The 15,791-nt window shown below is 54.6% G+C and overlaps 6 protein-coding genes across 6 annotated transcripts; 3 read left to right on the top strand and 3 right to left on the bottom strand.

Moving 5' to 3' along the window:
- Positions 1-918: 918 nt before the first annotated feature.
- Positions 919-1,443, top strand: J4E88_002251 (uncharacterized protein; the record flags this gene model as incomplete). The annotated part of the gene is made up of 2 exons (XM_049395916.1): positions 919-1,268; positions 1,323-1,443. 2 exons carry the CDS (start codon positions 919-921, stop codon positions 1,441-1,443), a joined length of 471 nt encoding a protein of 156 aa, XP_049258320.1.
- Positions 1,444-1,987: 544 nt separating this feature from the next.
- On the top strand, positions 1,988-4,537 carry J4E88_002250 (uncharacterized protein; the record flags this gene model as incomplete). Its single annotated transcript, XM_049395915.1, has 1 exon — positions 1,988-4,537. The coding sequence occupies one exon, from the start codon at positions 1,988-1,990 to the stop codon at positions 4,535-4,537; it is 2,550 nt and encodes an 849-aa protein (XP_049258319.1).
- A 191-nt stretch (positions 4,538-4,728) lies between these two features.
- On the bottom strand, positions 4,729-7,015 carry J4E88_002249 (uncharacterized protein; the record flags this gene model as incomplete). Its single annotated transcript, XM_049395914.1, has 5 exons — positions 4,729-4,782; positions 4,970-5,403; positions 5,454-5,543; positions 5,635-6,909; positions 6,973-7,015. 5 exons carry the CDS (start codon positions 7,013-7,015, stop codon positions 4,729-4,731), a joined length of 1,896 nt encoding a protein of 631 aa, XP_049258318.1.
- A 1,572-nt stretch (positions 7,016-8,587) lies between these two features.
- J4E88_002248 (uncharacterized protein) lies at positions 8,588-10,468 on the bottom strand (the record flags this gene model as incomplete). The annotated part of the gene is made up of 7 exons (XM_049395913.1): positions 8,588-8,775; positions 8,825-9,015; positions 9,079-9,277; positions 9,338-9,650; positions 9,713-10,153; positions 10,205-10,232; positions 10,299-10,468. The coding sequence occupies 7 exons, from the start codon at positions 10,466-10,468 to the stop codon at positions 8,588-8,590; spliced, it is 1,530 nt and encodes a 509-aa protein (XP_049258317.1).
- Positions 10,469-11,768: 1,300 nt separating this feature from the next.
- J4E88_002247 (uncharacterized protein) lies at positions 11,769-13,004 on the bottom strand (the record flags this gene model as incomplete). The annotated part of the gene is made up of 1 exon (XM_049395912.1): positions 11,769-13,004. The coding sequence occupies one exon, from the start codon at positions 13,002-13,004 to the stop codon at positions 11,769-11,771; it is 1,236 nt and encodes a 411-aa protein (XP_049258316.1).
- Positions 13,005-13,287: 283 nt separating this feature from the next.
- Positions 13,288-15,555, top strand: J4E88_002246 (uncharacterized protein; the record flags this gene model as incomplete). The annotated part of the gene is made up of 3 exons (XM_049395911.1): positions 13,288-13,366; positions 13,431-14,963; positions 15,011-15,555. 3 exons carry the CDS (start codon positions 13,288-13,290, stop codon positions 15,553-15,555), a joined length of 2,157 nt encoding a protein of 718 aa, XP_049258315.1.
- Positions 15,556-15,791: the final 236 nt, after the last annotated feature.

Genomic DNA, 15,791 nt, shown 5'->3' with positions numbered 1-15,791 from the left:
TCGAAAGCCTCAACAAACATGCGCTCCACAAACGCCTCCTAACACGAAACACACCACGCGAGGTTGAGGTGTTTTTCCCATCATGCATACCGTCGCTAGGTGCAACGCAGGTGCCACTATTTTTGGAACTGGGCTTGCGCACTCACCATGACGGTCATGCCGACCGGATTCGCATTTGCGAACAGAACCTGATGTAATGTGGCGCTCGATTGAACAGCGAAGCCCACGTTACGTCAACCGCCAGCCTCGTAGGCCACGCTGCTTGTGGCGTCAGCGGGTGTGGCGTGCGGCTCCGGCACCCTGCATACCAAAGTTGAGGCTCAGCTTCGCAGACCCAAAAATGTCACCGCTCGCAGGTGGTTCCTGCATCACTAATGCCAAGGTGAATTCCACGTCGATGTGCTGGCTCTTTACAGGAGCAGTTGCGGTGAACGAATTCACGATCACAGACGTCTCAGTCAATGCAGAGCTCTCCTGGGCAACGTGCCGACATGCGAAAACGAGAACAATGCATCAAGCCGCAATATCCATCACAGCATGCGCAACTGTAGTATACGAGGTACCTGCCTTGTTGTTCGACGATCAATGCCACTTACATCACAGAAGTTGTTAGCGGTCAAGGGGTCCACACGTTAGGCTCGGAGATTTGTGCCTACGCCGGTGCACGCCCGTCCTGGGGGCAACATCATTGCCCGAATGCAACCCACCACGGTGAGAAATACGAGGAGGTATGACCGAATCCATGGGCATTGTTGGTTGTTGCTCGAGCGCTCGACTAAGTGACGTTGAGATGGTAATGAAGATCTTCGCAGAGATATAAGTACGGCTCCAGCCACCACAACTTGTATCCATCATCCAAGCAGTCAATTTCCAAACACCTCACCTATCAACACCACCAAACCTCTCAAATCAATCAAAATGCAGTTCTTCACCCTCGCCGCTCTCTTCGGTGCCGCCGCTATGGCCGCACCCGCTGCCCAGACTCCCGACTGCCCTAACCCGGCTCACTGCCAGGGCCCACCAGACGTCAACAGCTACGAGAACGTCAACTTCAAGGACTACACCATCCGCAAGAACAACGGCACCCTCCAGTCCGTCTCATTCAAGATTGACGGCCGCAACGCCACCGACCTTTCCTGCGTCGGCGGACCCTACCCTACTCTCCCCGCTCCTATTGTCAACTGCGGCGACAGCAAGTACCGTTTCGCCATGACCAAGGACATCAACGGCGACTACCCTATCACTCTCTACCACGAGCTTGGCACTGCGTACGTACATCAAGTGACACATACTATGGACGATAGACTAACATATGCGAACAGTGTCGGCTTCTGGGGTCAGGGCGTTGTTCCCACCTACTGCCACGCCGGTGGCAACGGTCCAAACGACTTCGTCTGCTCGCAGGTTGCCCAGTACACCTTGGTCATTGCTGCCTCTGGTTAAACATCGAATCAAACGATGACCGGGGTTTCTTTGTACATACATACACTTCACAAGTAATATAATACCAATCTGTACATTCATCAAACATTACGGGCTTAGTTGTGCAAAGCCGAATTGGCATTTGTGTGCGTGATGTCGCGGTTGTCGATAAAGCGAACAGCCACGGCACGCGAAAGGCTTGATCATGAGGACATTTTTACGATGTCGTGTGAAGGAAAGATAGCTTGTACTATCCATTGTGTGAGCCTCACCGCCATCACGAGTGCCGGTGACAAACACTGTAACTGTTACAAGCTGCATTCATTGATTAACTCCTTCACAGGCCCATCAGGTTGAACATGCCTTGTGACCAGCGCGCAAAAAGACATAACCACAGTGACCGACTGACTGACGGGTCCACAACTTCAAGCGTCAAGTGTGTCGAACATGTGTCGCAACTCGACACTTCATCAGAGGCCTCCCTCCTCAAAAGCCATCTCTGACGCTCCTAGTACCCATATATCCTTTCTCCACAAACGAGAAACAATAATTGTACAAACGCAAAATGAACAGTAGCAATGTCATCATCCTCCTATCGGCCACCTTTCCCGCCCTTGCCATATCTTCCTTCCTCTTCTCTTTAGCAACATACTTCCGGACCCCCGAAGCACACCCGGAGACTCAAGATCGAGTGGATAACCTCGAAGATCTTGAGGATATTGTGCCATCGCTCGTTGAAGAAGTCAGAGCTTTGAGAAGAATGGTCGATCGGGAAAGGCAGAGAACGAGAAGGCTAGAGAACGAAGTAAGAGATTTGGGAAGGCGACAGCAAGAATGCGAAGAGATAGCAGATGAGGCTGGCGATGAAGCAGAAATGGAGGATGATGGAGACCGCGAAGTGCAGAAGCGTCAAGAGGGGGAAACACCTGTACGAAAGCCGTTCGATGTCGACGAGTTTCTGGAAGAGCAGCGGGCCAGAGAGCTGGCTTGCCGTATGATACAACGGTCGATGATAAACAGAACTCGTTGCTCCGGTGTATATCCCAACGACAGCATTCTCGATGAGCCGCTCCATGTTTCAGAGGTGTATGGTATACGGGGCGGAGAAGTCACTTCACTGGACGATGAGGAAGCACTGGAAGCAGCTGCGGCCAGTGCTTTACCACCCAGCCCGGAAGAAGGTTCAACGTCATCGAGAGACGAACCGCGCACACTTACACAAGCCGTACGCACCGGTGGAAACGTAGAGACTCGCGCTAGAATGCTAGTTGAGGAAGACATGCCTACGCTCTTGACGAATGACGACAGCGCTACTCCCACAACGAATGGACATCCTCAAATACCTCATCTTGATACTACCAACTACGACATCATTACCATCACAACCTCCCCCATACGTCAGAGATTGAATAACCTCTACCCCTCCCCACGCGGCCCCCGTCCCACAAGGATAGTCATTCGAAATGATCCTGGAGGCTTGTGGCGCCGGACCATCTTAACGGATGTTCTGACTGGTATAACGCCACAACTAGGACTGAGAACCATGCGCACTATCATCGAGGAATACGAAAGATCGTTCTTGGATAATGCTTCGAGGCGTGAAGCAACGACGAATGGACATGTTCGGCATGTCGCACCCAGAGATGGTTGGTATGAAATTGAGCCGACTCGTTTAACGACCAACATGCCCAGTGGAGAAAGACATGCTCATCAGCCCAACGGCTACACTAACGGCTATACTCATACTCCCTCAACCAATGGCAACATCCAGTACCCTTCACTCCCAAACGGTCATGTAAACAACCACCTTCCTTCCAATGACAATCGTTTCTATGGCTACATCTACGAACCTACAAATGACGGCTCTAATGAAGAGGACTACGCCGACGCACGAGAAATCATTCGGCCACTCTTGGTTGTCCTGTATGGTTTGAGACCTTCCATCGGCTCCAGGGTCATCAGGGATATCATGGTTAGATACACCATAGCGATGGGTTTGGGTTACACCGACCCGAACAATCACCGTCGTACGTTGTTGACTACGGCGGCTGTTCACCTTGAGGCTGTAAACGGGTTTGTCGATCACGAAGGCGTGGAAGATCTGAGTGAAGATGTGTGGATTCGTGAGCCTAACAGCGAATATCACAATGGTGATAGTCGCGGGAGCGGAAGAAGCACCAACTACAACAGAAACGGGACTACAAACACCTTCCACATCAACGCCGGCATCGTAACGCCAAACAACACCAGTGCCAATGGCGCTCCCCTCAGAAACGGTCGAACCCACACCTCTAACGCTTACACTCAAACCCCATCCCCAGAGCGAGTTACCGCAGACCCAGATGACATCCGACCGCGTCCCCGCCTCTCCACCTCCGAACTGAACGAAGCGATTGGGGACTGGGGCTCCGTATCATACACCCTCGACGGCCCTATTCTACGCCTCCGCGCGATCCGCGCCGAAGGTGGAATAGACCAGGAGCTCCATCTCCGTCCGCATCAAGCAACGGAGGCTAGAACAAATGGGTACGCAACAGCGATACAGATTATCCCCCCAAGTGTTTATGTTGGAAATGGTACGAGAAGTTCATCAGAGTCTTCAACGCGCTCTTCTCGGAGCGCATCCTTAAGCGGAACCACGCTCGTCAACTCCGCCGTCGGAAGTACAAACGGCGACACTGTGCCCACTTCCAACCCGCCTACAAACGGTGAGCTATCAGAGAGCGTGGAGCTCCACCGTAACGGCGCTTACGAAACCCCTACTGCAACGCTCAGGCGGCGTCGCGATGCGAGGGATGTGAGGAGAGCCGCTAGAGATAATTTGCTGGTGGAGAGGGGAGTTGTGGAAGAGGAAAGCGCGGGGAGTAGCGAAGGGGGTAGCGAAGATAGCATGGATGCGGAGATCGCGGAAGTGGAGGAGATGTGGCGGGAGATTCGTAGACAGAGGGGGACTATGGAGGAGGAGATGATGAGGCATGTGGCGGCGAGGGAGCGTGCGGCTCAGGTTCAGCAGACGAATGGTGCGGGAACGAATGGTGTGGAAAGTGAAGGGGGTGATGAGGCTTCTGAAGGTTCTGGGTCTGAGGCGAGGGAAAGGAGGCTTGATGGCGAGTAAGTGTCTGAACGACGAGCTGCACTATTGTACGCTCAATGTTTCGGAAGGTATGGTTGAAGTCGCATGTTTCTGCATTCTGTAAAATGTAATCAACTATTCTGCGCTCGATAAATCCATACACAATCTATGACATCTTTAACCAAGCTTGGATATCGGATGACATTAGCGCTTCGCCAAACGTTCTTGATAAATCATGCCGAGAGCCATTCCTCGTATTTGCCCATTTTCTTGTAATCGCCAAAGGGCTGTAGTATCTAAGAAAAGCTGTTCCGTAGAGTTGAGGGCTGGAAGGGATTGCCGAGACGTTCTCAGCTACTCCGTCGTCGAGGTACCACGGGTCGACGTCGGGTGTAGAACTCGATGGTAGCCTAAAGAGTCGATGTATCATGTTAGTAAAAGTCTCACAACAATCAGTACACGGATATTACTGACAATGCCTTGCTGAATGCCCTCCTGGAAAGCGGTCTCAACATCAGGGTCCAGATGAGCTTGCGACACAAGAGATACGGCAAACGCTTTGGCCATCATCATGGACATGCGAGGTGTATCGCTTGTGACGTGCTTCAGCTGGAATGAATCCACCAACGACGAGACAAGTCCTTGTATATGCCCAAGGCTGACGCCGACACGGTGCATCTTGAAGGCCCGGCATACCACGGCCATAGCTCGTGCGGTGCGGATATTGATGATTGTGTTCCTGTCGCGCAAGAGCGACGAGACGTACTGTGTCTTTCGGCCGGATTGGATGTCCCGCAAGTTGAGGATATCATCGCAAGCTTGGTTGTGACGTGACAAGACAGTGAGGTCGGAAATCGGGAAGTGTGAGAGCACGGCTGCAGCTGGGACGGAAGCCCATACCATGCGCTCTGGTTTATATTAGTATAGACGCAGTATGTAGGACTTTTCGGAAGCTCACCTGCATGGCCCTTGTATCTTGCCCACCATGCCTGGCCTTCCGCTTTTAGCATCCGCATGACATCTGCTGCTGGCAGAGTCTTGTGTGGCTCTGTGAGCAGTGGATGGTCGAGTGCAACTAAAGGAAGCCACCGTAATTAGCATGAGACCAAGACGTTAATTCAGGTGGGACTTCAACGTACTGACGGCGATTCTGGGCTCAAACATTGTTGAGGCCTTGACCAGTGCCTGCAAGAGACTCGTAGATACTGAAACAAAGGCCGATGCGCCGCCACTCATGGACAGATGGAGATTCGTCAAGAGCATGAGAGCATGTTGACCTTGCCCATCTGGAGAGAATGGCGGCGGGAACTCGCCCCTCCAAATTGAGAAGGCTTGGCTCACGAAGCCCGTCTCGTCGTCGAACATAGTCCGGCTGTTGGCATCCCAAACGCGAAATCCAATCGTATTCCTGCCGGGTGGAGTCCGGAGTGTCGGCTGGGTAGGTGTGATGGGTGGTGTATGATAGCCATCAACGTCTGACCATGTTTCCTCATTGTCTTGCTCAGCCAGTGTCATTCCGCCGAGCTGTAGAGCCTGCAGTGGTAGATCTTCCGGGGCCGGCATGCGAAGGGCGCGTGCTTTCTCCTTTTCCCTCTTTAGCGCACGTCTAACGAGGGATTTGTAATGCTTTCTCGTCTTGGGAGACTTCGCAGTTCTCGCCAATCCAGGTGTGTAACTCACCTCGTGTGTGCGTCTTGACAAGTCAATGCCCGACTCGGAGGCGGTATCTTCGATGATCGCGTGGATCTCGTCGTACTTGTGTTCGGGGTCGTGGAAGAGGACTTTCATTACTCGATCGAACTCAGGGTACGCACGACCGCCATACAGAATGAGATGGCTTTCGAACTGGTAACGTATGACGTTGAGCCTGAGGTTTAGGCCGGTGATGGCATTGAAGACCTTCGGGATGGTTGCCACGTTTGTATCTTCGTACCATCGGTAGAGTATTGTTAGGAGCTCGCGTTCGTCTTCATGCCAATGATGGGGCGGGTCACGCTCTAGCCTACGAAGAGCTGCAAGTGACGTAAAGTCGCCGGGCTCGGACACTTGTGGTGCGGTGTCATTAGTGTGACGAAGGGCTGGCATGCCGAAGTCGAGAGTGCGTCGTACTTGTGGCGTGGATGCGGTGTTACCAGTGTCGAGAATGTGGCTAGTTCTTGCTGGACTTTGGAGCACAATAGGAAGGTCTCTGTCTTCGTCTGATGGGCAAGGCGTCGACAGTGGAAGGGTAGCTTGAGAGTCGTGCGAGGAACAACGCTGCTTGGATGTGTCCGAAGCGGAGGTACCGACCGTTGACGAGCTAACTGCCTTGTTCTCTTCTCCAGGTTCGCTCTTGATATATGGCTCAAAGACATCCTCGATCGAAGGAAGCACCGAGTCATGTTCGCTGTCATCGTAGTTGCTTGTTAGGGACGCTGTGAAGTTGTCAGTGCCTGCTTCACAACTGAGAAATGGAAAGATGCCTGGTAACTACTTACCTTGGATGTCGGCTTCGGTTACTTCATGCAATTGCTGCGGCATCTGCGACTGGTGCGGAGCTGGAGGTGTCGCTGCCACCGCCGGTTCCCACAGCATCACGCCGGCATCTGCTGCTCTCCAAACGTGTCTCGTCATTGCGATGTAGTATGTATTTGCTGCTTCGGATGTAACGAATAGTAGATGAAACAGCGAAGGTTGCAGTCGGCTGGGATTGGAAGAGAGAAGACGTTATACGGTTTGAAGAGTTTGCAACCCACCAGGCATCCAGCTCGAGGCGCGTCGGACTCAAGTCGCGTCTACGCGCCATAAAAGCTTGTCGCTGCGCGTCCGACGTGTCATGAGCGCGGTTTCGCGTGGTGAGGTGAAAGAGGCGGCTCCGTGCGGCACTCTCCATGACAGTGAGCCAGGGCGCCTACATGTGTCAAGCGAAAAGCCAGACATACGAGATAGAATTGTTCCTGAGTGTTGATAGAGCCGATTCAGTATCATGGAGTAGGTGGGTAGAGCTCAGGTCGATGGAATAGCTGAGTGGAATTTGCTCGTTCTGCCACGGCATTAGCAGTGAGGCTTGCCGGTATGTCCTTCACCATATCTTGACTTGTCAGTTCAGCGTTAGAGATTATATGCGAGAATCAAACCTCTGTGAGTGTGCTCTGTTCAAGAATGTAGAAGAGAAAGACGGGTGAAGATCAACGCATGCCGTGTAGTAAGATGACGCCATCGATAGCTGAATCTCACCGCTCGCTTCGCCGTATTGTGACTTGACGAGCACGTTTGGAGGACCGGTATAGGTGAGAACGAGTAGAACAACGGGCCATTGCTTTGCAGCAGCAAAGATCCGCAAGTGGAAGCTGGACCAGTGAGCGTATGTATCTTCTGACTGTGCCCCACTTTTGCTCTTCGATGGCATCGCCGCGACAGCAGGTGATAGACAAGAAGCCTAAAGTGAAGATACCTATAACGATTCAATCAATTAAAAAGCAGATTCCTTCCCACGCTACGTTACATTCATTACTGGCGTCGAAGAGCTGATACAAAAGGATGAAAAAGCAGAATGCAAAAGCGCACAACTTTTGGTGCAACAGAAGACTTTGGACGTAAAACATCCCTCTCGAACAAGTGGTATGCGAAAGTGTCGTTCGCTGCGCCGGCGCTATGCTTTGACAGTCAGGGTACGGATTCAAGACAGATAGCCGAAAAGATTGGAGTTCCTGGTCCTGTTGCCGCATGATTCGTCCGACCATTCCAAAGAAGCGAATGCGTGAAATCGGCCTAGTCGGGTCCAGAAAAACCTGCAACGATACGGCGCAGTCTGCGTTCGCACGACTGACGAAGATGGGGTGGAAGTGACCAGGTGACGGGTTGTTGGGTTGTCGCATAAGCGCCCGTCAATGGTGCTGTGGCTGCTGCTCCACATGCATATGCGGTCCGTAGACCGCATACGGGATCCAAAACGTGATCGCGCCTGCATATAATGAGTCCAGGGCTGCAACACGGTTCGATGGATAATTGCTTTTCTTCTTACGCCCGCCTCACGCAACGCAACCCAACAGATCTTGTTGCGGCTTTGTTACGCATAGCTTCGCTTCCTTTTCTGGTGGTTTCTTCGGCCGCTCATTTGTGGCCATGCTGCTCGGTGCAGATCTTCCTTACGACCCACTTCTCCCAGAACTTGCGCTGCTGATTGGTGACCATGATTCCGTCGTCGTCTCCTAAGACGTCGACGCCATCCATGTGTCCGTTGCAGTTGCACCATGTAATCGAGGCTGGGGTATCGGGCATAGGCGGGAAGGAAAGGGTGCCTGTAGAGGTCAGTATATGTCACACGCACTTCGTAAAGCCAGAACTTACCACCCTGTTCAGGCTCGTCGGTCTCTGCGTCAGATTCCGTGTCAGCTATTGAACTGCCATCAGCGTCATTCCCGTTAGACTGATCGTCATGTTCGTGTTCGTATTCGTAATCGCTTTCGTCGCTACTGTCGCTTCCAAGAGGGTCGTCTTCTGGTACTTCGGCTCCCATAACGAACTGCTCGTCGAAGTGCCTAAAGATTGATGTACAAAGTCAGTAAAAGTCTCACAACCGTTTGTACACGGATATTACTTGCTTCTCATATCCAATCCGCCTAAGAGAAATCCAGTCAAGCCTTGTGAGCTCATCGCGTAGACAGGGAAGCACGTCTTTCCACATGCTTCCCTCTTTCAAGAGTACATCACGCAGACGCAAACCACGTAATGTATCTCTGTGTCGCCGGGCAATCCCCAGAATTTCATCTGCGTTGAGACGCCAGGCTTGGATCCCAAAAGCTGCAAAGACGGAGATATCAGGTTAGTGTATGTCTCATGATGCAGAGACGCAAAACGTACCCTGCAGCTTTTCCCACTTCACGTTGTGGAAAAGCTCTTCTAGCCGCAATGTGAGTGGTCGGTATGAAGGAAAGCCAATATGCACGGCTTCAATATTCTTAGCCGCAGTAAACAATGCCTTGGACAGGGAGGTGAGATGTCGCATCCGAACGTCTAGGTCCGTGCTGTCATCGAAATGTAGCTCTAGACAGGTCAGGCGTTCGGCAAGGATTCCCAGGGTTGATGGCGGATTGCTAGCGGCACCTAGTACGCTCTGCGGGCTTAGCATGGGGGATGAGAATCGCGAACATGGCGATTCGGACTCAAGGAGGGCCTGAAGACCGAGGTCGAAGTTAGTAAATGTCTCCTATCAATCCGTACACGGATATTACTTGCTTGACCGATTGTTTTCGCGCTATGCAAGCATGCCGGTGGCCATGTCGGTACTAGACCGTTCAACTCGTTGTGACCCCGCATGTACGTGATTAACACGGCATCTTCCTGGTCCTGCAGGCGTAGGATCTGGATATGCTGGAGTGAAGTGAATCGCTGAAGCGCGAAATGCAGGATATGTGCATCTTTCCTGCTGTTCAGAAGGCTGGTTTGCTCGTTCACCTTTTTCTGGAATTTTTCGATATCAGGGAAGCTGAAACTCTCGGGCCGTGTATGGAGGAGCTCCTGTATGCGCTCTCGTCCTTGACCGTAGAAAAATGGCACCATGTAACTGAACTTCTTCACACGGCCGGCAATGTGAGGCTGGCCAGCTATTCTCTCTAATCTTTCGAGTCCCTTTTGCGAGAAGCGTGTCGTAACGCGCGAGAACTGATGGATGACACCCTGCAGAGGCTCAGTACATGTCTCACGTGCATTTCGTACAGCCGTACTCACCAAATTGCTGAATCTTCTGCAAGTCAATCTACAAAGGTGAGGATACGAAGTCAGTGTGTGTCTCACATGCATTCCGTGCGGCTATACCACTTACCTAAAGCTCGCAATCGTCTCGGCATCGTCGGGCTCAGGTGGGAGGGGCAGCTTGAAAGATTCCTGCGACAGGTATGCGCGGCGCTCCAGACTTATTGGTTTTTCTGGTTCGCTCGCAACATATTCGAGGATGATGCGAAGAAGCTCGTCGGCGAGATCGAGGATACCCATTTTAAGTGGTCACATTCATGACGACCGCTCCGAAGAAGCTCTGCTCAGGAAGCTTCCCAGCGCGATTTAGGAGCGCACCGCACAGCGGATATACTCTCAATGCAGGGCAGCAGCGTTCGGGCCGGATCGGGAGGAGGGAATGGCAGGTGGTAGTGAGCGTAGCGACAGCGGGACAGTCGAGTCAACTGACAACGTGGTGTTATCCGACAGCCGGCACCGATCTATGGGATAGCAAGCGAAGGACAGCCAGAGGGGCGTGGTCGGAGAAAGAAATGCATGACCTCTCTGCCAGCAGTCAGCTAAGCGTAGAGTTGCGAAGACGACCTGGGACTGGACACGCCGCCTGCAACTTGCAGCGTGCACCCCGGTACGCCCTCGCCCAAACCGCGATGCATTAAACTGCAACGGGCATAACGTCTCACATGATCACTAGCGTCTGCATTTACATAAGCAGGACGGTAAACATGCATGGCTCCTCCCGCGAAGAAGAGTCGAATGGCCGCTGTGGACTACTGCACAAATTCGCTAGGGCTGGCTGTTACGCCTGCGCTGATTCGAGGCCCGAAGGCCTGCTCCCCACAGCCCACTACACGAATTTCCATCCATGGATGGTCTCGATGCGTTGCCAACGAAGCATGCATCTGGAGGTCGGCTGATTGGCGTCACAAGCGCTTCAGATGCGTCATCCGGCCGATTCCACTGCCGTGTACTTGGGATGGCGCAAACGCCATTGAAGCGATGGGCATCTCATGACGACACGGAGCTTTAGGAGCCTCATAGTGGGCTGAAACGGGTGTCTGTATGTCTCGCAATGTGCGTACGCTGTTGCAGTGCGTCATCTGTCCTGCTCGGCAGGAGATGATAGCATGCGAGTTCCATTACAGCACACGAAGTACGGCGTGCAATATGTAAATAGTATACAAGCATCTGTGTAGGCGCAAGCGACCCGAATTCGGCCATCGCACAAATTCGGGACGGAGAGGACATGGCCGCAATCCCGCTCGTACATGCGCCGATGACGATGCATGCGTGGAACTGCCGGTCAGATCGACGTGTTGCTTCACAAGCCTATGCTCGCCCTGGTAACGTCATGCGGACCTGCGCGGTCGTGTAGCTATGGCGCACGCAGCTGTCGTAGATCGTCGCACAGAAAATGACACTAGATGACCTCCTGCCTCGTCGACTTGTCGACCTCTCGTGCCGACGAAAACTCTACTCACATATCGCCTGGGCCTGTTCCAGCACGGCAAACACTCAAAGACGTGTCTCGCCATCAACCCGCCCGGCCACGCCTATCGGGTCACGCTTTCGCTCTGGATTGAACACGTTCGCTTCGTTTTCGACGAATCTCAGTGCTGCTTAGCTTGCTCTGGAAGGTTTCATCGATGCTGTCTTCTTCGCTGGCATCGAGAACAGCGACCTCAAAAACCTCAAGGGGGTCCCATCCCTGCTCGCTGCGCTTGTTGTTCACTGCAGCACCTCCGCTCCTTGTCTCGAGCGACAGCACCAAGGCAGAGATATCTTTGTCAGTGATTGTTGGGCCGAAAGGATCCCAAATCTCAACATATTTGATAGTGAGCCCAAAGGGATAGCTGACGTGGACGGCATGTCCGTTCGGCCCGGGTTCTTGGATCTCCTCAACACGGATGCGCTCGTCATCTGGGGGCCCAAAGTAGAGGAGAGAGGAGAGAAAGTCGTGTGCTGATTGCTGACGCTCTTTCCAACTTTCGAGATGCTCTGCAAACTTCTTGTTCACTAGTAGAGCGTCGCCAGTGATTCCGACTGTAAGCACGGAGGGCTTCGTATCCGAAGTGGATGGCTGTCTCCTTCCGAGCATAAAGGCAAACATGGTAAGCAGTAGCTTGTGGCCAATGTGGAGGTGATCGAAAGTCCCTCCGACAGCAACGGAGAGGTGGTTGATTGATTTGTCTGTCTCATCGGCAGACGATACTGGTTCTGGGGCCTCTACACTGACAATACCACCGCGAACTTTGGACACGGGTATCTGGGCTTTCGATAGAGAGAGGAAGCTCCTCAGTACGCGCTCCCCTTCTTCGCTTTCGACCGAGTAGACGGTATCCCATGATCGCGAACTCCGTGCTAGCGTATGGATGTCTATTGCTGGCCCCTGGAGTTCCTGCTCTGGGGTTGAATCTGGTAGGGGCTTCGTCAGTTGGCCGTCCCTGGGATATGCGACTAGAACAACACGAGCATCAACGCCCTCAGAATCTTCCGTATCGATAGCTTCCCTGCTCGCAGTGATGCAGATGAGTTTGTAGAGATGGGCTACTAGCTGCTGGGTGGTTGCGTAGTGCAGCCCCCGGGGCTCATCAAGATGGCCGTACAGATGCGGGCATGGCAATGCAATTTCTAGAATTATGGATTCATGGAATTTGCGAGGAGACCGGGCCAGCTCTTTCAAGACGGTGAACAAGGGCGAGTTGTAGGCGGCCTTGAGTGCTGCATACGAGGGTGGTGAGGGCGCAGGCGGCAGCAGCAGCAGTGCACGGCGAACGGGTTTGTGTGCTGGCGGCATGGTTGCGGGGGTCAATGAACCTGGGGTTGGAGACGGTGGTATTGAAGATCATGAATCATAGCCATGGTGGAAGCGAGCCTGTGTCACATGAGGGTAACCCGAAGCAGCGTGAAGGGAGGCGGAGGGGTGGTGGGGAACTTTTGCCGAGAAACAGCCGCGGGCGCCCAGCAAGTCGAGGCCAACCGCAGCGGAGCTCTTGACGATTGACTACGCGCCGCAACAGTCCCGAGTCTCTCTTTCCTCCGCCCGAGCCAGCGTACTCTGTAGAGCAATTGCAGGCGCCATGCCTTTCGGAAACCACCACCAGAATGCGCACAACGACCCGGCGCAGGGCATCTTTGCAGCGGCGTCGGCGCTGGGGAGTATGTAGCTTGAGGCCTTGGGCACCGCCGTGAACGTGGGCTGATGTGTATCTCGCAATTGTAGGCATAGGAGCGCCTGGAGGCAATCTGCGAGGGGCCACGCAGGGCACCACGCGCGCCGGCACCGACGCCTTCCTGCCCCAGAGCAGCGCGAACCAGCCGGCCCAGGGCGACGCCTACCTGCCCTCGACCGCACCGCCCCAGGCCACCTCGAGCTTCGACGCCCCGCGACGGCGCACCAACGAGGAGCTGCACATATCTGCTGGCGGCGGCCAGGTGCCCTCATCGGCGTCGGCGCAGCCCCAGCAGCAGCACCTGTACAGCTCGCCCGACAATTACCGCTCGGCGCCCAACATCAACATCGACCATGGAACCCCTCAGACCAGCCAGTATGGCTCCCCGGCAGTCCCCGGCGCCCTCCAGCCCGCGCAGCAGCCACAACAACAGCCGCCGGGGCCGCAGCAGCAACAGCGACCCGCGCCCGCCAACGCCTACACGGCGCCCGTCGTGCCTACCCAGACGCAGATAGCCAGCAACGCCCAGCAGTACACGCTGCCCACGCGCTCCAACACCATCAGCCAGCCGCAGCATTCCCCTCACTCGGCCCATTCCTACTCGCGCTCGAGCCCAGCTGGCCTGGGCCCCGACCAGAAATACGTCCCCTTCTCCAACACCCCCGACCAGAAACAGTACCAAGCCGGCACGCCCGCCCAGAAGTACTACCCCACGACTCCCTCGGGCGCCGCATCGCAGTCGCCCCTGGGCCTCGCCGACATCAGACCGCGCGCAAACTCGACCATGGACCACGAGGGCATGGGACACGGCAACACCATGGTCAGCGACGGCAACAAGGTGCCCTCCAACAGCAACTACCTCGCCCCCTGGAGCATCTACGCCTACGACTGGTGCAAATGGAACGTCCCGGGCGGCAACAGCGCCGGCAAGATGGCCGTCGGCAGCTATCTCGAGGACAACCACAACTTCATCCGCATTCTCGACACGCAAATAGCGCCCCAAGACACCTCCGCCCCCGGCGCGACACCCTACGGCCTCGAGTACAACGCAATCGCCGAAGCCACATGTTCCTTCCCCGTCACGCGCATACTGTGGGAGCCGCCGTCGTCGCAGAAGCAGTCGACCGACCTCCTCGCAACGTCCGGCGACCATCTGCGGTTGTGGTCGCTGCCCCAGGCCTCCGGAAACAACATGAGCAACACCATCACGCGCTCGTCCTCCGTAAACACGCGAGAGCCCCAGCTCCCTAAGCTCACGCCGCTCGCCCTCCTCTCCAACTCCAAGACCCCTGAACACACCGCGCCGCTGACCTCCCTCGACTGGAATACCATGTCGCCCAAGCTCATCATCACCTCCAGCATAGACACGACCTGCACCATCTGGGACATACCCTCGCTTACCGCCAAGACCCAATTGATTGCCCACGACAAAGAGGTCTTCGATGTACGCTTCTGCGCAGGGAGTGTCGATGTCTTTGTCAGTTGTGGAGCCGACGGCAGTGTCCGCATGTTCGATCTCCGCAGTTTAGAGCACAGCACCATCATCTACGAGCCCTCAGACAAGGGCGGCGACAAAGACAAGGGTCAGTTTCTGTATTCACTTTCGACGCCAATTGCTAACAAGGTCCAGGCTCGCCAACAGGCCGCATGTCGCCCACCAAAGCCCAGCAGACCATGTCGTACGCGCCCCCGCTCCTCCGTCTCGCCGCATCACCCCACGACTCCCACCTCCTCGCTACCTTCGCCGCCGACTCAAACCTCATCCGCATCCTCGACGTGCGGCAGCCAGGCCAAGCCCTACTCGAACTGCGCGGCCACTCTGCGTCCGTCAACAGCATAGAGTGGAACCCATCGCGGAGAGGCATGCTTGCCTCTGGTGGAGACGACTCCCTCGTCCTCATCTGGGACCTGCTACACGCAAACAACGGCGCGACAATCAGCGGGGAACACGCTTCAACACAGCCTCCCGTCGTACAGCCCGCGACCACACATCCCGCCAACGGAGCCGCAGGCGCGCAGAACGTGCCCGTGGGCCAGAAGGGACCCTATGCCAGCTGGCGGTGCGACTACGAAGTCGGCAACATTAGCTGGGCACCTCAGAGCGCTCTGACAGGGCAAGGCGGCGAGTGGGTCGGTGTTGCTGGCGGACGAGGTGTTTGGGGCGTCAAGTTATGATGAGTCTCGATTCCGTGTTGATAACCTCAGTTCAGACTTCGTACGACCGCCATGTTTTGCCTTGAAATGCCAGCTGTACGAATGACGCATTGTTTCCGATTAGGGCAACGGGCGGGATTGATAAAAGTGTACAGCTCTTGTTCCTTTGCTCTCTGAGCACAATAGTTTGGTGGTGGGGGCGTTAGTGGTGGGTTTTGCATGCATATAAGATACCTGGAAGTGAAAGACTTGTCTTT

Source organism: Alternaria novae-zelandiae, assembly GCF_023758075.1.
Source record: "Alternaria novae-zelandiae strain BMP 2774 chromosome Unknown scaffold_3, whole genome shotgun sequence".
Lineage (NCBI taxonomy): Eukaryota > Fungi > Ascomycota > Dothideomycetes > Pleosporales > Pleosporaceae > Alternaria > Alternaria novae-zelandiae.
The sequence above is the reverse complement of the archived record's forward strand: the minus strand, read 5'-3'. Positions and strand labels throughout refer to the sequence as shown.